Source organism: Coregonus lavaretus (genome assembly GCF_964263955.1).
Source record: "Coregonus lavaretus genome assembly, chromosome: 2".
Taxonomy (NCBI): domain Eukaryota; kingdom Metazoa; phylum Chordata; class Actinopteri; order Salmoniformes; family Salmonidae; genus Coregonus; species Coregonus lavaretus.
In genome coordinates, this window is record NC_139989.1 from 15742881 (window position 1) to 15762174 (window position 19294).

The following is a 19294-nucleotide window of genomic DNA, read 5'->3' on the forward strand; positions in this document are numbered from 1 at the left end:
TATTGGAAGACTGTCATTCATATTCCATTCACCCAGCTCAATGTAACGTTGATAGGTTTAGGCCAGGGTTTCCCTCCTGTGGGTGCACACTTTGTTTTTTTTCCTAGTACTACACAGCTAATTCAAATAACCAACTCATCATCAAGCTTTGATTATTTGAATCAGCTGTGTAGTGCTAGGGCAAAAACCAAAACGCGCACCCAGGGGAGGCCCCAGGTCCTCGGGACCTACACAGCTGATTCAAATTATCAAAGCTTGACGGTTAGTTTATTATTTGAATCAGCTGTGTAGTGCTATGGCAAAAACAAAAATGTGCACTGAGTTTGGGAAACCCTGCCTTACAGGGTTCAGCTATAGCACGTGTCAAACTCAATGTCTGCAGGTTTTCGCTCCTCCCTTGTACTTGATTGATGAGTTAAGGTCACTAATTAGTAAGGAAGTCCCCACACCTGGTTGTGTAGGGCTTAATTGAAAGGAAAAAAGAAAAACCTGCAGACACTAGGCCCTCCATGGAATAAGTTTGACACCCTTGCACTATAGTGACAACCTTTTCTGAGCTTGTAATACAATGGCCTGAAACTCATGGTTTACAGGCCACATTAGGCCTGCAAGTCACATTATGCTGGCTTCCAATGTGATGTGTACTCCTATTGGAATCCAGCCAGTGTGGGGATATCTAACTATTGCATTTTTTGGTCACTCTCAACATGTATTAAGAATGACTGCCAGGGTTGGGGGGAAACTAAACTATGAGACTCCCTAAGCATCTAAACTGGAACAACAATTTCAGTAATGGTGCAATAAGTCCAAGTAACATATTGGATTAGTTCAGAAAAATTTATGTGGTTTTATATTTGAGTAGCATAAGATTAATGAATTAATCAATCAATCAACCAATGTACATGCACAAACATAGATATGGAAACAAACAATTCAAAAACATCTACCTGCAATAGAGCATGCTGGGGAATATGATAATGATGGGCGTGGTTTTGATTCAAAGTGATGTGTATGAATTTCAGGCACCTGTATTAGGGTAAAACTCTCAAAATAAGGCCTTATGATATATGTATGCTATTGTGTTAATATATTATTTTTGTATGATAACATATTCGCTTAGGATCTCACTTGGTGAAGTCCATAGGACCAAAAATGGATGAATGCAACAACCATGTCTCTGTCACTAACAAATACAGTCATGGGTGGTAACTCTACAATGTACTCGAAAGACAAGGCACTCAGGGAAATATTGAAATAAGGATTTACACTAAGCAGTGTGTTATTTTAACACTGTTCCACAGACTCAACACTTTCAGTGTTGATGTAACACTCTCAGTGTTCATTTAGGTTTTCTAACACTTGAATTTTCTGTGTAGCTACAGGTCCTATCTAATTCATCTGCCAAGAATGTAAAGTTCTGGCATGTGTCAAGAAACTTATGATGTGCTTATGACACTGTCATGAAGGTTGAAATACTAGAATGTGTTACCCATCTTTTGAACCAATGCAGAATGAGGTCATGTATAGAAAGTTATGTTGCTTTAAATACTGTTAAAAAATAATTAAGAAACTGCCTGTTCAACAAAAAAGTATAACTGTCATAACACTGATAATAATTATTACAGCTAGCTCCACTGTTTTCAACCATACAGCGGAAGAAAACATACTTATTTGTCTCTTCCATCAGGATGTCCAAATTGAGTTCATGGATGTGCAGTACTATTATGTATGTTATTATGTTAGCAGTTCAGAAGGTTGTCTCCTCTTCCGCTCCCCCGTGCCAGAGAGTCAGTCTGACAAGGCGTGATCCGGGATCCCGTGGACATTGGTCAGAGTCCACAAAGTCCCATGACTCCAGGGAGCTAAGGGACCCTGTGGCTGACCCTGTGCCCTCGAAGGCGTAGGTCTTCAGGCAGTCAAATGGCGGCACGTAGGGGTCCTGATCCGCTTCATCCAGCCTGTCCATGATGAACTGTTTAAAGACATCGTCCTCTGGGCCGATGAGGAGGGAGTGGCGGAGGGACATGGACATTCTGATACTGGCCGCCACCTCCTCTCTGCGGAGCCTCCTGTCCCTCCTGCGGGGGTGGGGACGGAGGGGGACAGCAGGCTGACAGAATCCCCCCACGTCACCCCCTCCTCCGCCTCCTAGTTCTCCGTAGTGCAGCACCTTCTCTGAGACCCTCTTAGGCAGCTCCAGCACCTTCTCCGCTCTCCCCAGTCCCTCCTGCTGTTTCCTTCTGTGTCTCCTCAGCATCAGCATTACAATGGACAGCACTGGAGACACAAACCAACAGGAGATCATTATGTTTTAAACACACAGGCTGGCAAACTGAGAAACAAGCATTTCAGGTCTGGATTGAGTATGCACACTCTTTAATGACATGTGCACTGCAAATAATAGGGTGGGCTTAGATGTTACTATTATTTGGGTTAATGTGGAAATCTTTAAGGGGAAACATTGAGAAGAAACAAGTGGGAAAATTAGATGCATATCTTAATTATTGTATTTCTGAGAATTTTCCTGAAAAGCAGGAAATGCAAACTTGTAGTGTATTTGAGTTTTAAAAAAGCTTCTAAAGTTTGAAGTTTCCACTTGAAAATGTCAGACTTGATTTCCCTAATGAAAATTTACCAACCCCTACAAAAATGTCCATTAAAGGTAGTGATATGACGTAGATGCAGAAAGTTAACAGCATAGTAGCTCAACTTCTCCGCTGTTTCAGTGCCATGGCTACCACGCTTTGAAAAGCATAAAGTGAACCCGTGCACATGCACAGATACTGTGTGTGACTGTGTGAGAACAAAGTATTGCATCTCGCTCATCTCAATATCTGTGGTGCTGCTCATGGCAACTTCATTTCGCTGAGTCTACCTGTAATTATAATCCACATAATAATTCACATTTCCTGTTGCTGCAGGATTATTCTCCTGCTGTAGCAAACTGACTCAAATTAAGATCCTACATCTGTACCATCATTTCTGCTAATACTGTAAAATAATATTTGATCTGAAATCATCATTCATATTGTATCCTTATACAGTATCCAACAATTATTTTGTGTGCTGTTAAGCCTAAGGGAGTAGTGGAGTAACCTTGTACAACCATCCGGAAGTCTCGCGAGCAAGCACTGGAGTGCTAGTAGCGGATTGCTTATTGAGGCTAGTATTGGAGTGCTTATTGTCTTGTTTTCATGGGGTATTGCACTCATGTGAGGGGATGTTAGCCCAGTAAGCATAGCTATTCATATTTAATGTGATGGGCATAAGGATTACCCAAAGCAACAGAGGTCATTATAAAGCTCTATACTATTGCAATCCCATCAATGTCCCATGATGGCATTGGTATTGATGCATTGCCACAAATAAGCACATTACTAGCTGAAAAAGCACACCATTATTTAGCTTTGCTAAGCACTTAGAAGTTTTACATTTGTGTTAAGGGCACACTGGTGAGTTTGAGTAAAATATTACTATTATTAATGAGAGTGGGATACGTTTCAGAGACATCCAACTATATAGCCACACACTTCATACTTGCCCAGTTGATTTGAAGTGGAACTGCACTAGCTCACACTAACACAACCGGTCTGTAACTTGTAGATCTGAAACAGTTTATTTTAATCATGATATGTTTCCATGTAAACACATTCAAAATGAAGCCATAATATCGGATCCAAGGCATTTTAATGCAATAACGCATGAAAAAGAAAATCCCAGATATGCCCATTCCAAGGGTACAGTGTCACTGACCTGTGAGTGTTGCCAGGCAGACCAGGAAGCCCAGCAGTGTCTGGAGGCTGACCCCCATGGAGAGGGCCAGGGCCTCCACCCCGCCTGTGGGGCAGTGGCCGGCGGGCTGACAGCTGCACACGCTGATGGTCAGAGTACTGGTACTGGAGAGGGCTGGGGAGCCACTGTCCGCCACCACCATGGGCAGCAGGTACTGGGTACGGTCCCTACGGGTGAACGAGCTCCGCCGTGCCAGGATGCTAGCACTGTTGTCTGTGGTGGATAGGAAGGATCTATTTGAGGAGCGAACCTGATTTTAAAGCTTTAAGGTATGTATGGTGTCCATGTTGAGACAGCATCACAGGTCTATGAAAGTTGCTTTGAACATGTGATGATGTCCTAATATGAACACCGTAAATATCAAAGCTTTTCTATCTTTTCTTTCAGTGCATAGCTACACAGATGCTTAAGTGATGTCAGATTGTATTCATAAATAGTTTGAATAACAGTTAGAGGATCTATCTGTACTCAACCTTGGTTGTCCCTGATGGTGAAATTGGGGTTAATGTGCTTCTCAGGGACCATGGAGAAGTAGAAATGGTGTCCCTCCACAGGGTCGTCCAGATCCACGGCGTTGATCAGTTGGATGAGCTCCAAGACACACAGACATAGCTGTCAGACCATTGTTCTGACTGACAGTGATTCTCATTGAGCATCGGAAAATAACAATAGCATTGATAGTCCTACCTAGGGCATATCCCCACATTTAATTAAGACAGTCAATACAAGGTTACTGACAAACTAACTGAGATAGCCTGTGATTGTGATATAAAACCTGCAATTCAGCATTGTCCTCTCTGAGATACAAACCTTGTGATTCAGCCTATAGCCCACATACCTGTACAGAAGTCAAATGTTGCATTATTCTCAGTGAAAATAGTGAGGTGTCCATCCTACCTCTCCTGACTGTGTGCCCTCACAGATATATGGCTGGTAGTCTCCGGCAAGCATTGGCGCATTGTCGTTTATGTCCAGCACTTTGATGAACACCACAACAGACGAGGATAGATGGTTCTGCTCTGCAGTTGTCAAGATAGACATTTGTTGGAGTCCGTTGGACACATGTATCATAAATGCTTTGGAAAAGCTCTGTCACAAAGGCAGTTTAACGTGATAAATGTTACTGCAATAGTCACATCTCCTTGAATTACAACAGTGGCACAAATCATCACTCAATCCCAAAGCAGACAGGATATTGGACAAAATGAAAGCTATAAAAACAGTTTAGAGCTTTTCAGGAGAGTTGAACATTGTGCTTCCCTTGAGGTTAGATGAAGATGGTTCAGTATACCAGTAAGCTATTGCCAGTCATAGTGCATGTTTGCCATCATAGTGGATATAGATGTGCTTTTCTCTGTATTATCTATACTTTATTGTATTGTATATGAATGAGAGAAATTCTCCTTACTTGTTTCCTTGGCGTTTAAGGTTAGATTGTGCCAGGCTGCTTCCTCACGGTCCAAAGGTTTCGCAACAGTTACGGTCCCATTGTTTGGGTCTATTTTGAAAGCTTTTGTGATATCACTGCTTTTGTCAATGGAATATCTGGAAGAGAAATCACCAGGACACACAGTTAGCGAGCAATGCAAACATTGGTTTCTCATAGCTGAGCAGACAAAGCACAGCGATTCCACCGAGAGATCCTTTGAGGAAACTGTTCAGTTTTCTGTTTCCACCGACACATATTCAACGGGCTCGAACAAAGCCCAGTATGACAGAACAGCAATTCAACAAAACAGTATGAAGAATTGTTGAGAATGTTATTGTCAGGTGAATGTTTCTCACAATGCTGTGTATCTGAATAAAATACAATTTCAAAACATCTGAGTAAGGTCAAAGACAGATAGTATTTTTTTCTCCAACTTGCCTTCCTGTGAAGGCCTCCAATAGAAGCTACAGTATACTGTGAGTGATATGCTGCACCTGCCACTCTTTAACACTGCTGGGCTACAGGCAACAGCGCTGTCTCTGCAGCAACGTGCCCCACTTGCAAATGACTCTAAATCTGAATTCCACATGCCACCTCATACGTCTCTTTATTACATTTCTAGCTTCCTCTGCGAGTCGCTTTGTGATAATACCACAGTAATAGATAGAAAAGCCTGTGAGGTATGAAGAATAGCCATGATTTATTCAACAGGCCTCATTTCCTACTAAAGTAATATGAGGTAAATATGACCACGTACGGGCTATCCACCGAAATCAAGGGTCAAATTAAAAAAAGTCAGTAAGCACGTTTCCAACCACAGTCATAGCGTATAAAAAAAAATCATGACAGCTGTAATGAAAACAGGAAGTGTCGGTATAATTTCAGAAATGTTGACAGACAATTTGTTAGTTCGTCATGGTGGGATCTTTTTGTGTCGATAAAATGAATTGTGACAAAGGTAACGATTTCTTTCGCAATGGTTGATATAATAACCATCATGTCGAGGTTCATTTGCAGTCATGCGATGCTATGTTGTGTGGTCCTCGGACTACGATTTGAGACAGCATGTACTGTTTATTAGGCTACAAATGAACTAAGTTATAACGAACTTCACTGGGTGGTGAAAGTGCACGGTGATGAGTTTGATGTTCCTTTGCTATAAATATTGAGGGTCTTAATTTGTATGATGATCGTTGCTTAGCTACCAATTAACAAATAAGAATGATCTTGCTCTTATCCATCTCATCCAGTGGATGATGCTGAGGGGAGGACGCTCATAATAATGGCTCATAATAACATATTTGATACCATTTCACTCATTCCGCTCCAGCTATTACCACGACCCCGTCCTCCCCAATTAAGGTGCCACCAACATCCTGTGATCTCATTATATAACCTAACCTGTCAAGTTTATCAGTGAACAGTTGTCTAGAGAGAGAGTGTGAAAACCAGATTGGGCAAGTTTGCCATTAATTGCAATAGTTTGTGTGACAAAACCATTGATAGAGTGGAAAATGCAATGGAAACATCTGTTTTTTATTTGGTACACTTTAGCGCAAAAGTGTTTTTTATGTGCACTATGTCATCACGCACAGCCTGTTGCAGCAGTGCTAAGTGCAACCTATTGCTGGGGTTAGGAGGCGGGACATCTGTCCAGGTTATCTCCTATTTGACAGTCATGGAGGGTCACTTTACCTGATTGGGTTGTTGATTGCATCAGTGTCTCTGGCGCTAACAGTGCCAACCACAGTCCCTGCCACCGCATTTTCCGGAACCTTCCACTCATAATCGGGCGCCATGAAGATAGGGGGCTCATCCACGTCCTCGACGACGATCTTTAGGGTCGTCCTGTCCCGAAACTCGTTGTAGCTCAGAAAGCGGGTGTCTATGTGATCGTTGACAGCCTCCGCAGCCATGATGAACCGTCGCTTGCTCTCATAGTCCAGAGGCTAAAAAAGTTAAAAAATCAATAACAGCTCTTTGTAGCTAAGCTCTTACTTGAAAGCACATTTTGGTACAGAACTTCTAAAATACCTCTTTTGTTGATCGATTTTCCAGCAGTGTGATATAGTATGCCACTTTAGATTAATTGGCCAAAATAATGTATTATGAAGACATAACAGTTTCACAAAACCTGAGAACCAGCACACTGCTCTCTCCTTTCAAGTCCCCTTTCCCCCCAATTCTATCAGATTGGACGAGGAAAATGCTTCATTCGAAGTCAATGAGCCACCAGCTGTGGTCTTGCACTTAACTGATGCAGTATTTAGATTGACAGTCAATGATGAGCCAATGATTTTTATAACAATTATTTCAGCTCCATTCAGTTCCCCTGTGTCTTGAATTGAATAAACAGCATATCGAGAAGAGCCAAAAGACAAGTCTACTGTAAATGAATTGCGCAATAGAGGAAAAGGCCATTCAAAGACAGAACTAACCTAAAAATAATATTCTATAACCATAGACAATATGAAAAACACAAAGCATAAAGAAGTCAAAAGATGTAAGTACGGTGTCCATATTAGAACAGCATCACAAGGATGTAACACTTTGCATTGGTGGCTAAAGTACAGTAAAGTATAGTGTTTAATCTGTGTTCACCTTGGCCAGGAGGACCACCCCTTCCTGTGTGACTGGATCCGTTTGGATCTTGAAGGTGGCGCTCTCCTCCAGGTCCTCTAGACTGTAGTTCATCCTGGAGTTGATGCCCACGTCACCATCGTCTGCCATGATCCTGCCCACCGTGGTACCCACCGCAGCAGACTCCAGAACAGCAAAGGTGTACATGTCTGGGGAAACAAGAGCCCAAGGAAAGTCCAAGGAAATAGATGAATAGTTACATCTGTTCAATTGATTCTGCTACCAGATAAGGAACTTTTGTGAAAACATATAATATGTAAAATTACATTTTACATAGCTTTTCACATTTTCACATGCCTGCAAGAAATTAATAAGGACTGTCCTTTTACTTATTGTATGCAAAGTTTCTAGTAGTTTCCTGTGCGGCTGAAGAAGTGTGGCGATTAAGTTGTGAATAGCCAGTCAAGGGTGTCTGCAGTAGTGTGGAAAAATATCAACAGAAATCATTAGAGGTCCATAGGAACCAATTGTGGTGAGGCATAGATAAATCATAACAGGTGATGGATCTATATAATCCTGGCCCAACTCTAATAAGATGATGAGAAAATGTGATTGTGTCTTTAAGTGAGTCTATTTGGATGACTGCCACATGTTGTGGACGCTCAACAGACTACCCAAAACAAAAACAACAAACGACTACTCACTGATAATAAATGTCAAAGGTTCCAAACCATCTTACACATAACAGTGTATTGGTCAGTGTGTGAGATATATAAGTCATAAACATGTAAGTAACTATTGGAAGCACACTGCATCTCAAATAGCATAAGAATGACGTACTTTGTTAAAAGTGCTGTCCCTGTTTTCCCATTTGAGAGAAATTGATTTCTTCCCTTGGCATTCATTTAGAGAGGTTTATCTCAGAGGAAGCCAGGTTTGTTTCCAAAGGTCATGACAAATGTCCTTTCATGTGTGAATGATTAAATTCATCCAGCGGGCTCACAAACAGACACACACGCACGCAGTCGCGCCACACACACACACACGCACTCGCGGGCACACACACGAACATACACACGAACATACACACACACACGCTCGCACTCTCTCTCTCTATCTCTCTCTCAGAATATACATATGCTTGTGTGTTTAAACTGCAGTCTACAACAAGGAGTAAGAGCAGAATACAACTGTGTCATACAAACTAAAGAGGCTGAAAATACTCATACTCACTTCCTCTTTTGTGATGTGAATCAGCATGTGCGAGAGGATTTGAAGTGGCACATTGACTGTGTGGAAGTGACTGATGTGACTCACTGTGCTGGAAGGTGGGTCCGTTGTCATTGACGTCCGTCAGGCTGATGGTGACAGTGGTGGAGGCAGAGTAACCACCGCTCAGTCCCAGCATATCTTTCACCTGCACCACCACCAGATACTGGTCCCTAGCCTCCCTGTCCATGTTGGCCATCGAGGTCATGATGATGCCTGATGGTGGGGGAGGGAGAGGAGAGAGAGAGAGAGACAGAGGAAGGAAGGAAGGTGGAGACAGAGAGAGAGTGAGAGCGAGAGAGGGGGGGGGGGGGGGGGGGGGGGGGGGGGGGGGGGGGGGGGGTAAAGAGAGAGATACCACCCAGAAAGAGAGGGGGGAATTCACACAAATCTATCTTATGTTCAATAGTTTGATAATCAATTAAATCAAGTACTTGCTCTTTAAAGATCTTGAACACTGAACATGACATATTTTGATATATTCATGGTCCCATGTGAATGTCTCTACAGTATACACTACATGGCCATAAGTATGTGGACACCTGCTCCTCGATCATCTCATTCCAAAATCATAGGCATTAATATGGAGTTTGTCCCCCCTTTGCTGCTATAACAGCCTCCACTCTTCTGGGAAGGCTTTCCACAAGATGTTGTAAAATTGCTCCGGGGACGTGCTTCCATTCAGCCACAAGAGCATTAATGAGGTCGGGCGATTAGGCCTGGCTTGCAGTCAGCGTTCCAAATCATCCCAAAGGTTTTCGATGGCGTTGAGGTCCGGGCTCTGTGCAGGTCAGTCAAGTTCTTCCACACCGATCTCGACAAACAATTTCTGTATGGATCTCGCTTTGTGCACGGGGGCATTGTCATGCTGAAGGGCCTTCCCCAAACTGTTGCCACACAGTTGGAAGCACAGAATCATCTACAACGTCATTGTATGCTGTAGATTTAAGATTTCCCTTCACTGGAACTAAGGGGCCTAGCCCGAACCATGAAAAACAGCCCCAGACCATTATTCCTCCTCCATCAAACTTTACAGTTGGCACTATACATTCGGGCAGGTAGTGTTCTCCTGGCGTCCGCCAAACCCAGATTTGTCCGTTGGACTGCCGGATGGTGAAGCGTGATTCATCACTCCAGGGAACGCGTCTCCACTGCTCCAGAGTCCAATGGCGGTGAGCTTTACACCACTCCAGCCGACGCTTGGCATTGCGCATGGTGATTAAGGCTTGTGTGCGACTGCTCGGCCATGGAAACCCATTTCATGAAGCTCCCGACAAACAGTTATTGTGCTGACGTTGCTTCCAGAGGCAGTTTGGAACTCGGTAGTGAGTGTTGCAACCGAGGACAGATGATTTGTACGTGCTACGCACTTCAGCACTCGGTGGTCCCGTTCTGTGAGCTTGTGTGGCCTACCACTTTGCGGCTGAGCCGTTGTTGCTCCTAGACGTTTTCACTTCACAATAACAGCACTTACAGTTGACCGGGCAGCTCTACCAGGGCAGAAATTTGATGAACTGACTTGTTGCAAAGGTGGCATACTATGACGGTGCCACGTTGAAAGTCACTGAGCTCTTCAGTACAGGCCATTCTACTGCCAATGTTTGTCTAAGAGATTGCATAGCTGTGTGCTCAATTTTATACACCTGTCAGCAACGGGTGTGGCTTAAGTATCCAAATCCACTAATTTGAAGGGGTGACCACATACTTTGGTCATGTAGTGTATCTCTCAACTATACCTGTCTTGGGCTCCACAGAGAAGTATGGCTCCCCAAGTAGGATGGAGTAGATGAGCTTGGCATTGTTTCCAAACAGGGGATCATCAGCATCTGTAGCTGTCACCTGGGCCACGGTGGTCCCTGTGGAGGGGGGAGAGGATCACACAGGCAGGCTTGGCTCAGGCTGCAGCCTTCCAGCCACCCTCCAGCAGCCAACGGGGAAATAAAGTGATTATGCCACATTCCTACAGGGTCTGTCTGTCTGGCTCAGGGGTGCAGAGGGAGGCGGTGTGCAGGGGAGGGATGGGATGGGGCTGGGTGCCCAATGCTCACTGTGGCCTTTCACTAGGCACTGAGGCTGGGCAGGTGTGCGTGACAACCTCTCCACCCTCCGCCGTGACATCTCTCTTTCTCTCGCTCTCTCGCTCCCTATCGTTCTCTCTTCTCGTTTCTCTCTCTCCACCACTCTGTCACTATCTTTCTCTGTCCCTCTCTTTCAGTCTACATGTCTATCTCTGTTTCTTCTAGCGACCACTCTCTCTCTCTCTGTCTCTCGCTCTCTTTTTTTCTATCTCTTAGCCGGGGTATTACTTTCTGTATCTTTCATTCTCTATGACCACCTTTTCTCTTTTCCTCTCATTCTCTCTCTCGCTTCTTCTCTTTCTCTCTCTCTATCCAAGTCAAATGCATTATGATTTATTACAAGAAAGATATTATTCTGCAAAGGCAGATTACATATAAATTGAAATGGTTATGCTTGCTCTATGAAATGACACTAGTAATGATAACATGATTTACATAAAATAAATAATATGAGGGATTCAGAGGTATGATACACAAACCAATACTTTCAACTTCCTGAAAGGGCAACAGAGGACAGATACAGTGGGGGAAAAAAGTATTTAGTCAGCCACCAATTGTGCAAGTTCTCCCACTTAAAAAGATGAGAGAGGCCTGTAATTTTCATCATAGGTACACGTCAACTATGACAGACAAAATGAGAAAGAAAAATCCAGAAAATCACATTGTAGGATTTTTTATGAATTTATTTGCAAATTATGGTGGAAAATAAGTATTTGGTCAATAACAAAAGTTTCTCAATACTTTGTTATATACCCTTTGTTGGCAATGACACAAGTCAAACGTTTTCTGTAAGTCTTCACAAGGTTTTCACACACTGCTGCTGGGATTTTGGCCCATTCCTCCATGCAGATCTCCTCTAGAGCAGTGATGTTTTGGGGCTGTCGCTGGGCAACACGGACTTTCAACTCCCTCCAAAGATTTTCTATGGGGTTGAGATCTGGAGACTGGCTAGGCCACTCCAGGACCTTGAAATGCTTCTTACGAAGCCACTCCTTCGTTGCCCGGGTGGTGTGTTTGGGATCATTGTCATGCTGAAAGACCCAGCCACGTTTCATCTTCAATGCCCTTGCTGATGGAAGGAGGTTTTCACTCAAAATCTCACGATACATGGCCCCATTCATTCTTTCCTTTACACGGATCAGTCGTCCTGGTCCCTTTGCAGAAAAACAGCCCCAAAGCATGATGTTTCCACCCCCATGCTTCACAGTAGGTATGGTGTTCTTTGGATGCAACTCAGCATTTTTGTCCTCCAAACACGACGAGTTGAGTTTTTACCAAAAAGTTATATTTTGGTTTCATCTGACCATATGACATTCTCCCAATCCTCTTCTGGATCATCCAAATGCACTCTAGCAAACTTCAGACGGGCCTGGACATGTACTGGCTTAAGCAGGGGGACACGTCTTGCACTGCAGGATTTGAGTCCCTGGCGGCGTAGTGTGTTACTGATGGTAGGCTTTGTTACTTTGGTCCCAGCTCTCTGCAGGTCATTCACTAGGTCCCCCCGTGTGGTTCTGGGATTTTTGCTCACCGTTCTTGTGATCATTTTGACCCCACGGGGTGAGATCTTGCGTGGAGCCCCAGATCGAGGGACATTATCAGTGGTCTTGTATGTCTTCCATTTCCTAATAATTGCTTCCACAGTTGATTTCTTCAAACCAAGCTGCTTACCTATTGCAGATTCAGTCTTCCCAGCCTGGTGCAGGTCTACAATGTTGTTTCTGGTGTCCTTTGACAGCTCTTTGGTCTTGGCCATAGTGGAGTTTGGAGTGTGACTGTTTGAGGTTGTGGACAGGTGTCTTTTATACTGATAACAAGTTCAAACAGGTGCCATTCATACAGGTAACGAGTGGAGGACAGAGGAGCCTCTTAAAGAAGAAGTTACAGGTCTGTGAGAGCCAGAAATCTTGCTTGTTTGTAGGTGACCAAATACTTATTTTCCACCATAATTTGCAAATAAATTCATTAAAAATCCTACAATGTGATTTTCTGGATTTTTCTTTCTCAATTTGTCTGTCATAGTTGACGTGTACCTATGATGAAAATTACAGGCCTCTCTCATCTTTTTAAGTGGGAGAACTTGTTCAATTGGTGGCTGACTAAATACTTTTTCCCCCACTGTATATAGCCTTTATATTATTTTATCATTTCAAATGAGATTAAACAATTTATTTATTTAAAATGCTCTTCAAGGTACATTTCAAACCTGTATGAAATCTCCTGTAGCATGTGAGGGACCTCAACTCACAAATCACAACTCCAGGTGCTCAGTAAAATATATCCATATGCGTAATTTAAATGTTTTCATTTCAAATGCTCTTCAAGGTACAGGTTCAGGTAACATTTCAAACCTGTATGTAATCACCTCTACCATGTGACTTGAGGGACTTCAAATCGTAACTTCATGTGCTCAGTAAAATTCAAAAGATCCCTCAACTAAGATTTCTCATCATCCATATGCATAATTTAAATGTAATTTACTGTGTCACTGCCCATACTAGGAGAGTCTTCGTCTCAGCAGGAGTTATTTCAAACTTCTGCATAGACTGTGGCTGTCTTAATATGGACCCGTAGTTTGTGCAACATTACCCATGGGACACATCTCAGGGATGCTGGAGACATAGGGCTCGTTCTGGAACTGGGGGATGTTGTCGTTGATGTCTTGGACCTTGATGATGAACTCTGACTGGGGCTCCACGGGTTCGTTGGACTTCCGAGCAAGGGCATGAGCCTGCAGGAGGTAGAAGGCCTTCTCTTCGCGGTCCAGCTTCTGCAATGTACGGATCTCTCCTGAATATTCATCGATCTCAAACATCTCCCCAGCACCTTCACCCGACAGTATATACTTGATAGCGAAATCCCCTCTGTCGTAGTCTGATTTTAGCTGAGGGAAAGGAGAAAAGGAAACACAATTATTTTTTTCAGAATGGGTTTTATTCAAGTCCTGTCAACCTAGAATTTAGTCAAAAGCCATTGACTGCTATAATGTAGGACATTTTCATTCAGGGCATAACTGGTACCTGGCCAATCACGCTTGGAGTGGGGTCCTCCTCTGGGACAAAAAGCTGTTTCCAGATCCAGCCCCGTCTGAGTCTCTGGTGTAGGGCAGTGGTGGGAGACCCCTGGCCCAGCTGGTGGTTGGGCTCCAGACTGTGTGGAGCTCTCACCTTACTCAACATGCAGCATGATGTCAAGGACAAGATAATAACTAAGTCCAGCAGACAAAGATACCGCATTGTGTTAGTCTGTTGATCCGTTTTCTGATCAGCCTCTCCCCGTGGTTAGCGCACAGAGATACAGATGTCACTCATTCATTAAAAAGGTTCCTCTGAGCGTCAGAGAGACACAGTGATATGGCGAGGACCTCAGAGAGGTGGCTGGCCACCCTGCCGTTGGCCTGTTGCTGTAGACAGTCATTCTGCTGTGGAAGGGACAAGGGTGGTTGGAATGGATGACTTGTTTCAGAAGATGAATATTCCAACATATTCATAAGATTTTGTAACATTTATCAAAATGGAGATGATGGGTGAATTAATTCTGGTCAAAGCAATTTGACCACATTGAGAGATGGAATCCTCATCTGAACAATACAAAACCGAAATCAATTTTTAATAAGAGGAGAAGCAAGTCATCTTTCATATTTGATTGTTGTTTATCTAGCTGACAAGATGAAAGAGTATTTTTACCAGGCTTTCACACAAATCTAAATACCAGCCGTGGCCTCTATCAACCCCTAGTCAAACACTGTATTTAGGTACATGAAAATACAATTTAAACAGTGCAGCTTCAACAGAGATATCCAAGAAAAATATATTAAGTTGTTGTGTTTCTGCTGCTTGGAAGGATGCTCTAATGCTGGGGTTTTGACTTTAACTCCTTTGAGGATAAAAAGCCTCCTCTGTTTTATGAGGAAACAAGGCCATGTATTGTATTCCATGGGCAAGCAGTAGGACCCAAACATCATTCCTTCAGCATGAGACAGCTCTCTGCAGCTGACTAATCAAGAATTGGTCAGACATTGACAATAGAGACACATGCGCCTGAAAAGCCCAAATCAGAATGGATGTCCAAGTCCAAGACCATAAAATGTCTTCCTCGGAAAAGTGGAGCTTCGGTCAAGTATAGGACATTTCAGGATGACTACATGTCTAATAATAGTTCTGGAAGGGGGAGTTTAGGGAATGTGGAAACCCAGCTACAGGCCTGGTCAATATTAACAATGGAAACAAAGAGATATGAACTGTAGAACATATTTGACTAATCTTATATTAATAAAATGTAAAACATGTTGTGTTGTACACAAAAACTGAACTGATAATTCTAGTGCATTTTAGTGGTTTTAATTCTAGTGCATTTTAGTGGTTTTCTGTTTGAGCTGATAAATCTTTTATTTTAATTTTTTTATAAACTTTTTGACAGTGCCATAATGACAACCATGCAATATATCTGCTGGTCGCTTCTGCCATTGACAGAGAAACCAATATGAAATCATATCTTTGTTGGTGTCTCTGTCATTACAGAGATGGCTTGTTTCTATTTTAGCGTCTTTCTAATCTACCGTTTCCCTCAGATTGTCTTCATGCTATTCCCAATTTAAATCTTGTCTCATAGAGATGTATAACTAAGTCAAATAGTTGCTGTCTGACTGTTCTCTCCTGATGCAAACATTGCCACACAATTCCTTTTGTGTCTCCTGTTCAGAGAAACTCTCCAAATTACTTTGGGATGAGAATGGCTTAAAGGCCCAGTGCAGTCAAACACGTGATTTTCCTGTGTTTTATATATATTTCCACACTATGGAGGTTGGAATAATACTGTGAAATTGTAAAATGATGATGATGCCCTTTTAGTGTAAGAGCTGTTTGAAAAGCCTGCATGAAATGTCACCCTGTTTTGGTGGGATGGAGTTTTGGCCTGCCTGGTGAAATTAACAGGCGGTAAATTAATTACAAAAAGCTCTCACAGTCTCACCTCAGAATTAGATATTCATACATTTTTCTCAAACGTAAAATTTCTAAGTTGTTCCAAATGTCCGAAGTGTTTGGTTACTCTGTATCGTTCCAAGGTTTAGGCATTAACTCAGAATTCTTAAGGTTAGGCATTAACTTCGAATGGTTAAGGTAAGGGTTAAGGGTTGATATAGGCTCAAAACTAAAATATCTAAAACAACTTTCTATCATTGGATTCAAACATGCAACCTTTGGAATCAGATGCTTACAACCATCTGCCATCCCCATCCACAACACCCTTGCAAAACCAAAGCCTATTTGAAGGGGAAAGAGCTCACTGTTGCCCCTAGTGGCCGGTTTCCATGTCTTCTCCCGATGTCCTTAGACATGGATAGACGTAGAATACTGACTTTTATGATGGATGACCTGCCTGATTAATTAATAGACCAATAAGAAAAATAGTTCCAAACCTCTCTGCCAATAACAGCTAGTTTTCAGTTTTTCCCTCCCCACTCAGACTACTCCCAGACAGTCCTAGCAAAATTCTAGCTTGGGAAATTGCTCTTTGCTAAGAAGCTATTTTTGTTTATTTTTAACCATTTTAATTGAAAATAATCACAGTAAGATACTTAATTGTTATCCAGAAATGATTTGATATTGAGATTTTTTAAAAGGCTGCATTGGACCTTGAATTCAAGATATGAAATAGTAGTTTCATCAACATATCATCAAAATGAGAGTATTCTATCAGTGAAATGTTTGCAGTAGTTTAACATTTTGAATGTTTCTGTACATTCAGAAATATAGATCTTCAACGTCACCAGAGATAATGCTGTGTGCAATAATATTAAATAATACAATAATACTGTGTGCATTGTGGAATAAGTAGTGGTCGTCGTAGTAACCATGGAAGTAGTCTGACTGCCTAATGGTCATATTTAATCTCGTCAAGCTCCATACATTACAATGTGATGGTAGAAATCTATTACCAATGCCCAATTTCTTTTCAAAATTCAATTTGGTCGCACAATGTGAGTGAAAGTGTATATGTTTGTGTGTAAGTGCATCTTAACTGAGCATATTCATATCAGCACGAGCCTCGTAGAGTGACATTCCAATTAGTGGCCAGTGAATCATAAGGTAATGATGGGCCTTCATAGGGCTGCCAAGCAGGCTAACTGAACGCTGATGGCCAAAACTAGAAAACAGCCTCCGACGCTACTGAGGCAACTCCCAGTGTTTAACATCTCCCAACTAGTTACGCTAATAAATATCATTGCCAGATAAGTCACACACCACCGTGCTGGCTGACACACTGCCCAACAGATCTAGAGATAGTTGGCTAACAAGATGCAATAGAAGATGGTGCATAGACTAGGCAGAAAAACAGCACCCATGGTTTTATACAAAGGCTCATAAAGATATGGTGCTATAGGCAGGTCTTTCACTGAAGTCTGTCCTAACTCATAAGTGCTGCGTCGTTTGTCTAGAAATACCTAATGCCATGACAACAGACTAATATGAATATTGCAGGTTTCCTTCCAATCCATATTGTATGCTGAAAATGCATGTCCATTAGCATTTTCTTTTGCAATAGCTTATTTCCATCATAATAAAACTGAAATGGGATCTGGCTCAACGGCATCAAGTAGCACAATGAAACATGGCGTGGATGGCACAATGAAACATGGTGTGGATAGTGGTGCAAATGACGCTGGGGTGTTGATCCGAGCAACCCCAAAAAGTGCTCTATTTTCCATTTGCTGCACCATTTGAATGTATTTTTTATGTATAGGATCAGTGAGTGTAGAACCTTGCGGTTGGCAGCCATTTTTTTCTGTAGTAAGCATGAACATGTACACTTCTCCACTACTCCACGACGAGTGAGAATGAGCTGGGGTCTCGCAATGTTAAGCACTAGATGCAGTGAGACCGTCACATTATTTTCCTATATGTGATCTCATTGAGATATTAACATTCTCCACATCCCGCTTCACATACTGTTAAACTACTTACCTGCCATTTCTCAGAACTGGCTGCATTAAGCATGTGTGTAACGTGCCGTAAGGCCCATAAGTGTAACACAAGGTAGTCTATGTAGACAAAGATGTTATAACAGAGTAACTACAGTGTAATAAGACATGTAATAACATTATAACACTCCAGTAAGGGTATGCCCATCGCAGAGTATATTTTTTGTGTGTGCAGAGCAAGCTGTGGAAAATATTTACTCTCTGTACTTTCATCCCTGGCATACAATCAGCGGAACAAAGTAACAGTAAAACAATTGTGTAACTAGTAACTTTCAAAAAAGTTGTATGCCTATAGATAGCCAGCCTGAAATGTCACTTTAATACAAAACACTGCTGAATGCTACCCCTTTGATTTCCAGCAGACAGATAGAATGGTTGATCTCCCTGTGAAGAACCAAACCATCATTGGATCACTTCACCAAAACTACATGCATTTTAATTGGTCATTTGGGAGCCCATGTTGGGACATGTTGTTTACTGTTCTGCTTCAGAAAGCAATGTCATCTACCTCTCCTAAATCAGGAACATGAATACCCCAAGCTGAACAAAAACAATGGCAGAATGTCACGCTACCTTGTACTACTTATTAGAAGTCTTACTGTATTTGCGTGTTGTTGTGTTAGTCATTAGTATCTACAATGTATCACTAACGTGGTGATTTTCTAGTGAAAAAAAAAGTTAATTGTTATCCTTTTTTAGACATCCTTTATACATTCACACTTTGATATTTCTATGAATAAATTGTTTTTTATTGTTAGTTTCATAACCAATTAGAATAATGCATCTTAATGAAGAATGACAATGTACACTATAGAGTTCAACATGTTCAGAGGAGTTCTTAATTAAGACAATAATATCTCCAAAGTTTACAATGTCATTCTTCATTAAGATACATTATACTAATTGATAATCTATCTTATACAGGCAACTGTAATGATATGTGTTAACCAGTAGAGACAAATGGGACTAACAGCTTAAGATGCATTGGGCAACAGTGAGGTCATTCTATAGCTATGACATCTGGGTGTTTAACCCTTGGCCTTCAATGGTCACACCCCTGTGGACATTAATTAACATAATATACAAATCCCCATCAAAGTCAGTCTGTTTAAACTAGAGATATGTGTTTGCAAGGGCTGCATCTCAATCCACCAAATCCGCCGA

At 42.1% G+C, this 19294-nt stretch overlaps 1 protein-coding gene across 1 annotated transcript; it reads right to left on the reverse strand.

The window, feature by feature from the left end:
• Positions 1-1747: 1747 nt before the first annotated feature.
• Positions 1748-18120, reverse strand: LOC311138537 (cadherin-7-like; the record flags this gene model as incomplete). The annotated part of the gene is made up of 12 exons (XM_084173274.1): positions 1748-2277; positions 3754-4005; positions 4266-4383; positions 4690-4811; positions 5201-5337; positions 6917-7170; positions 7823-8010; positions 9119-9286; positions 10807-10926; positions 13738-14032; positions 14169-14419; positions 18114-18120. The coding sequence occupies 12 exons, from the start codon at positions 18118-18120 to the stop codon at positions 1748-1750; spliced, it is 2442 nt and encodes an 813-aa protein (XP_084029400.1).
• Positions 18121-19294: the final 1174 nt, after the last annotated feature.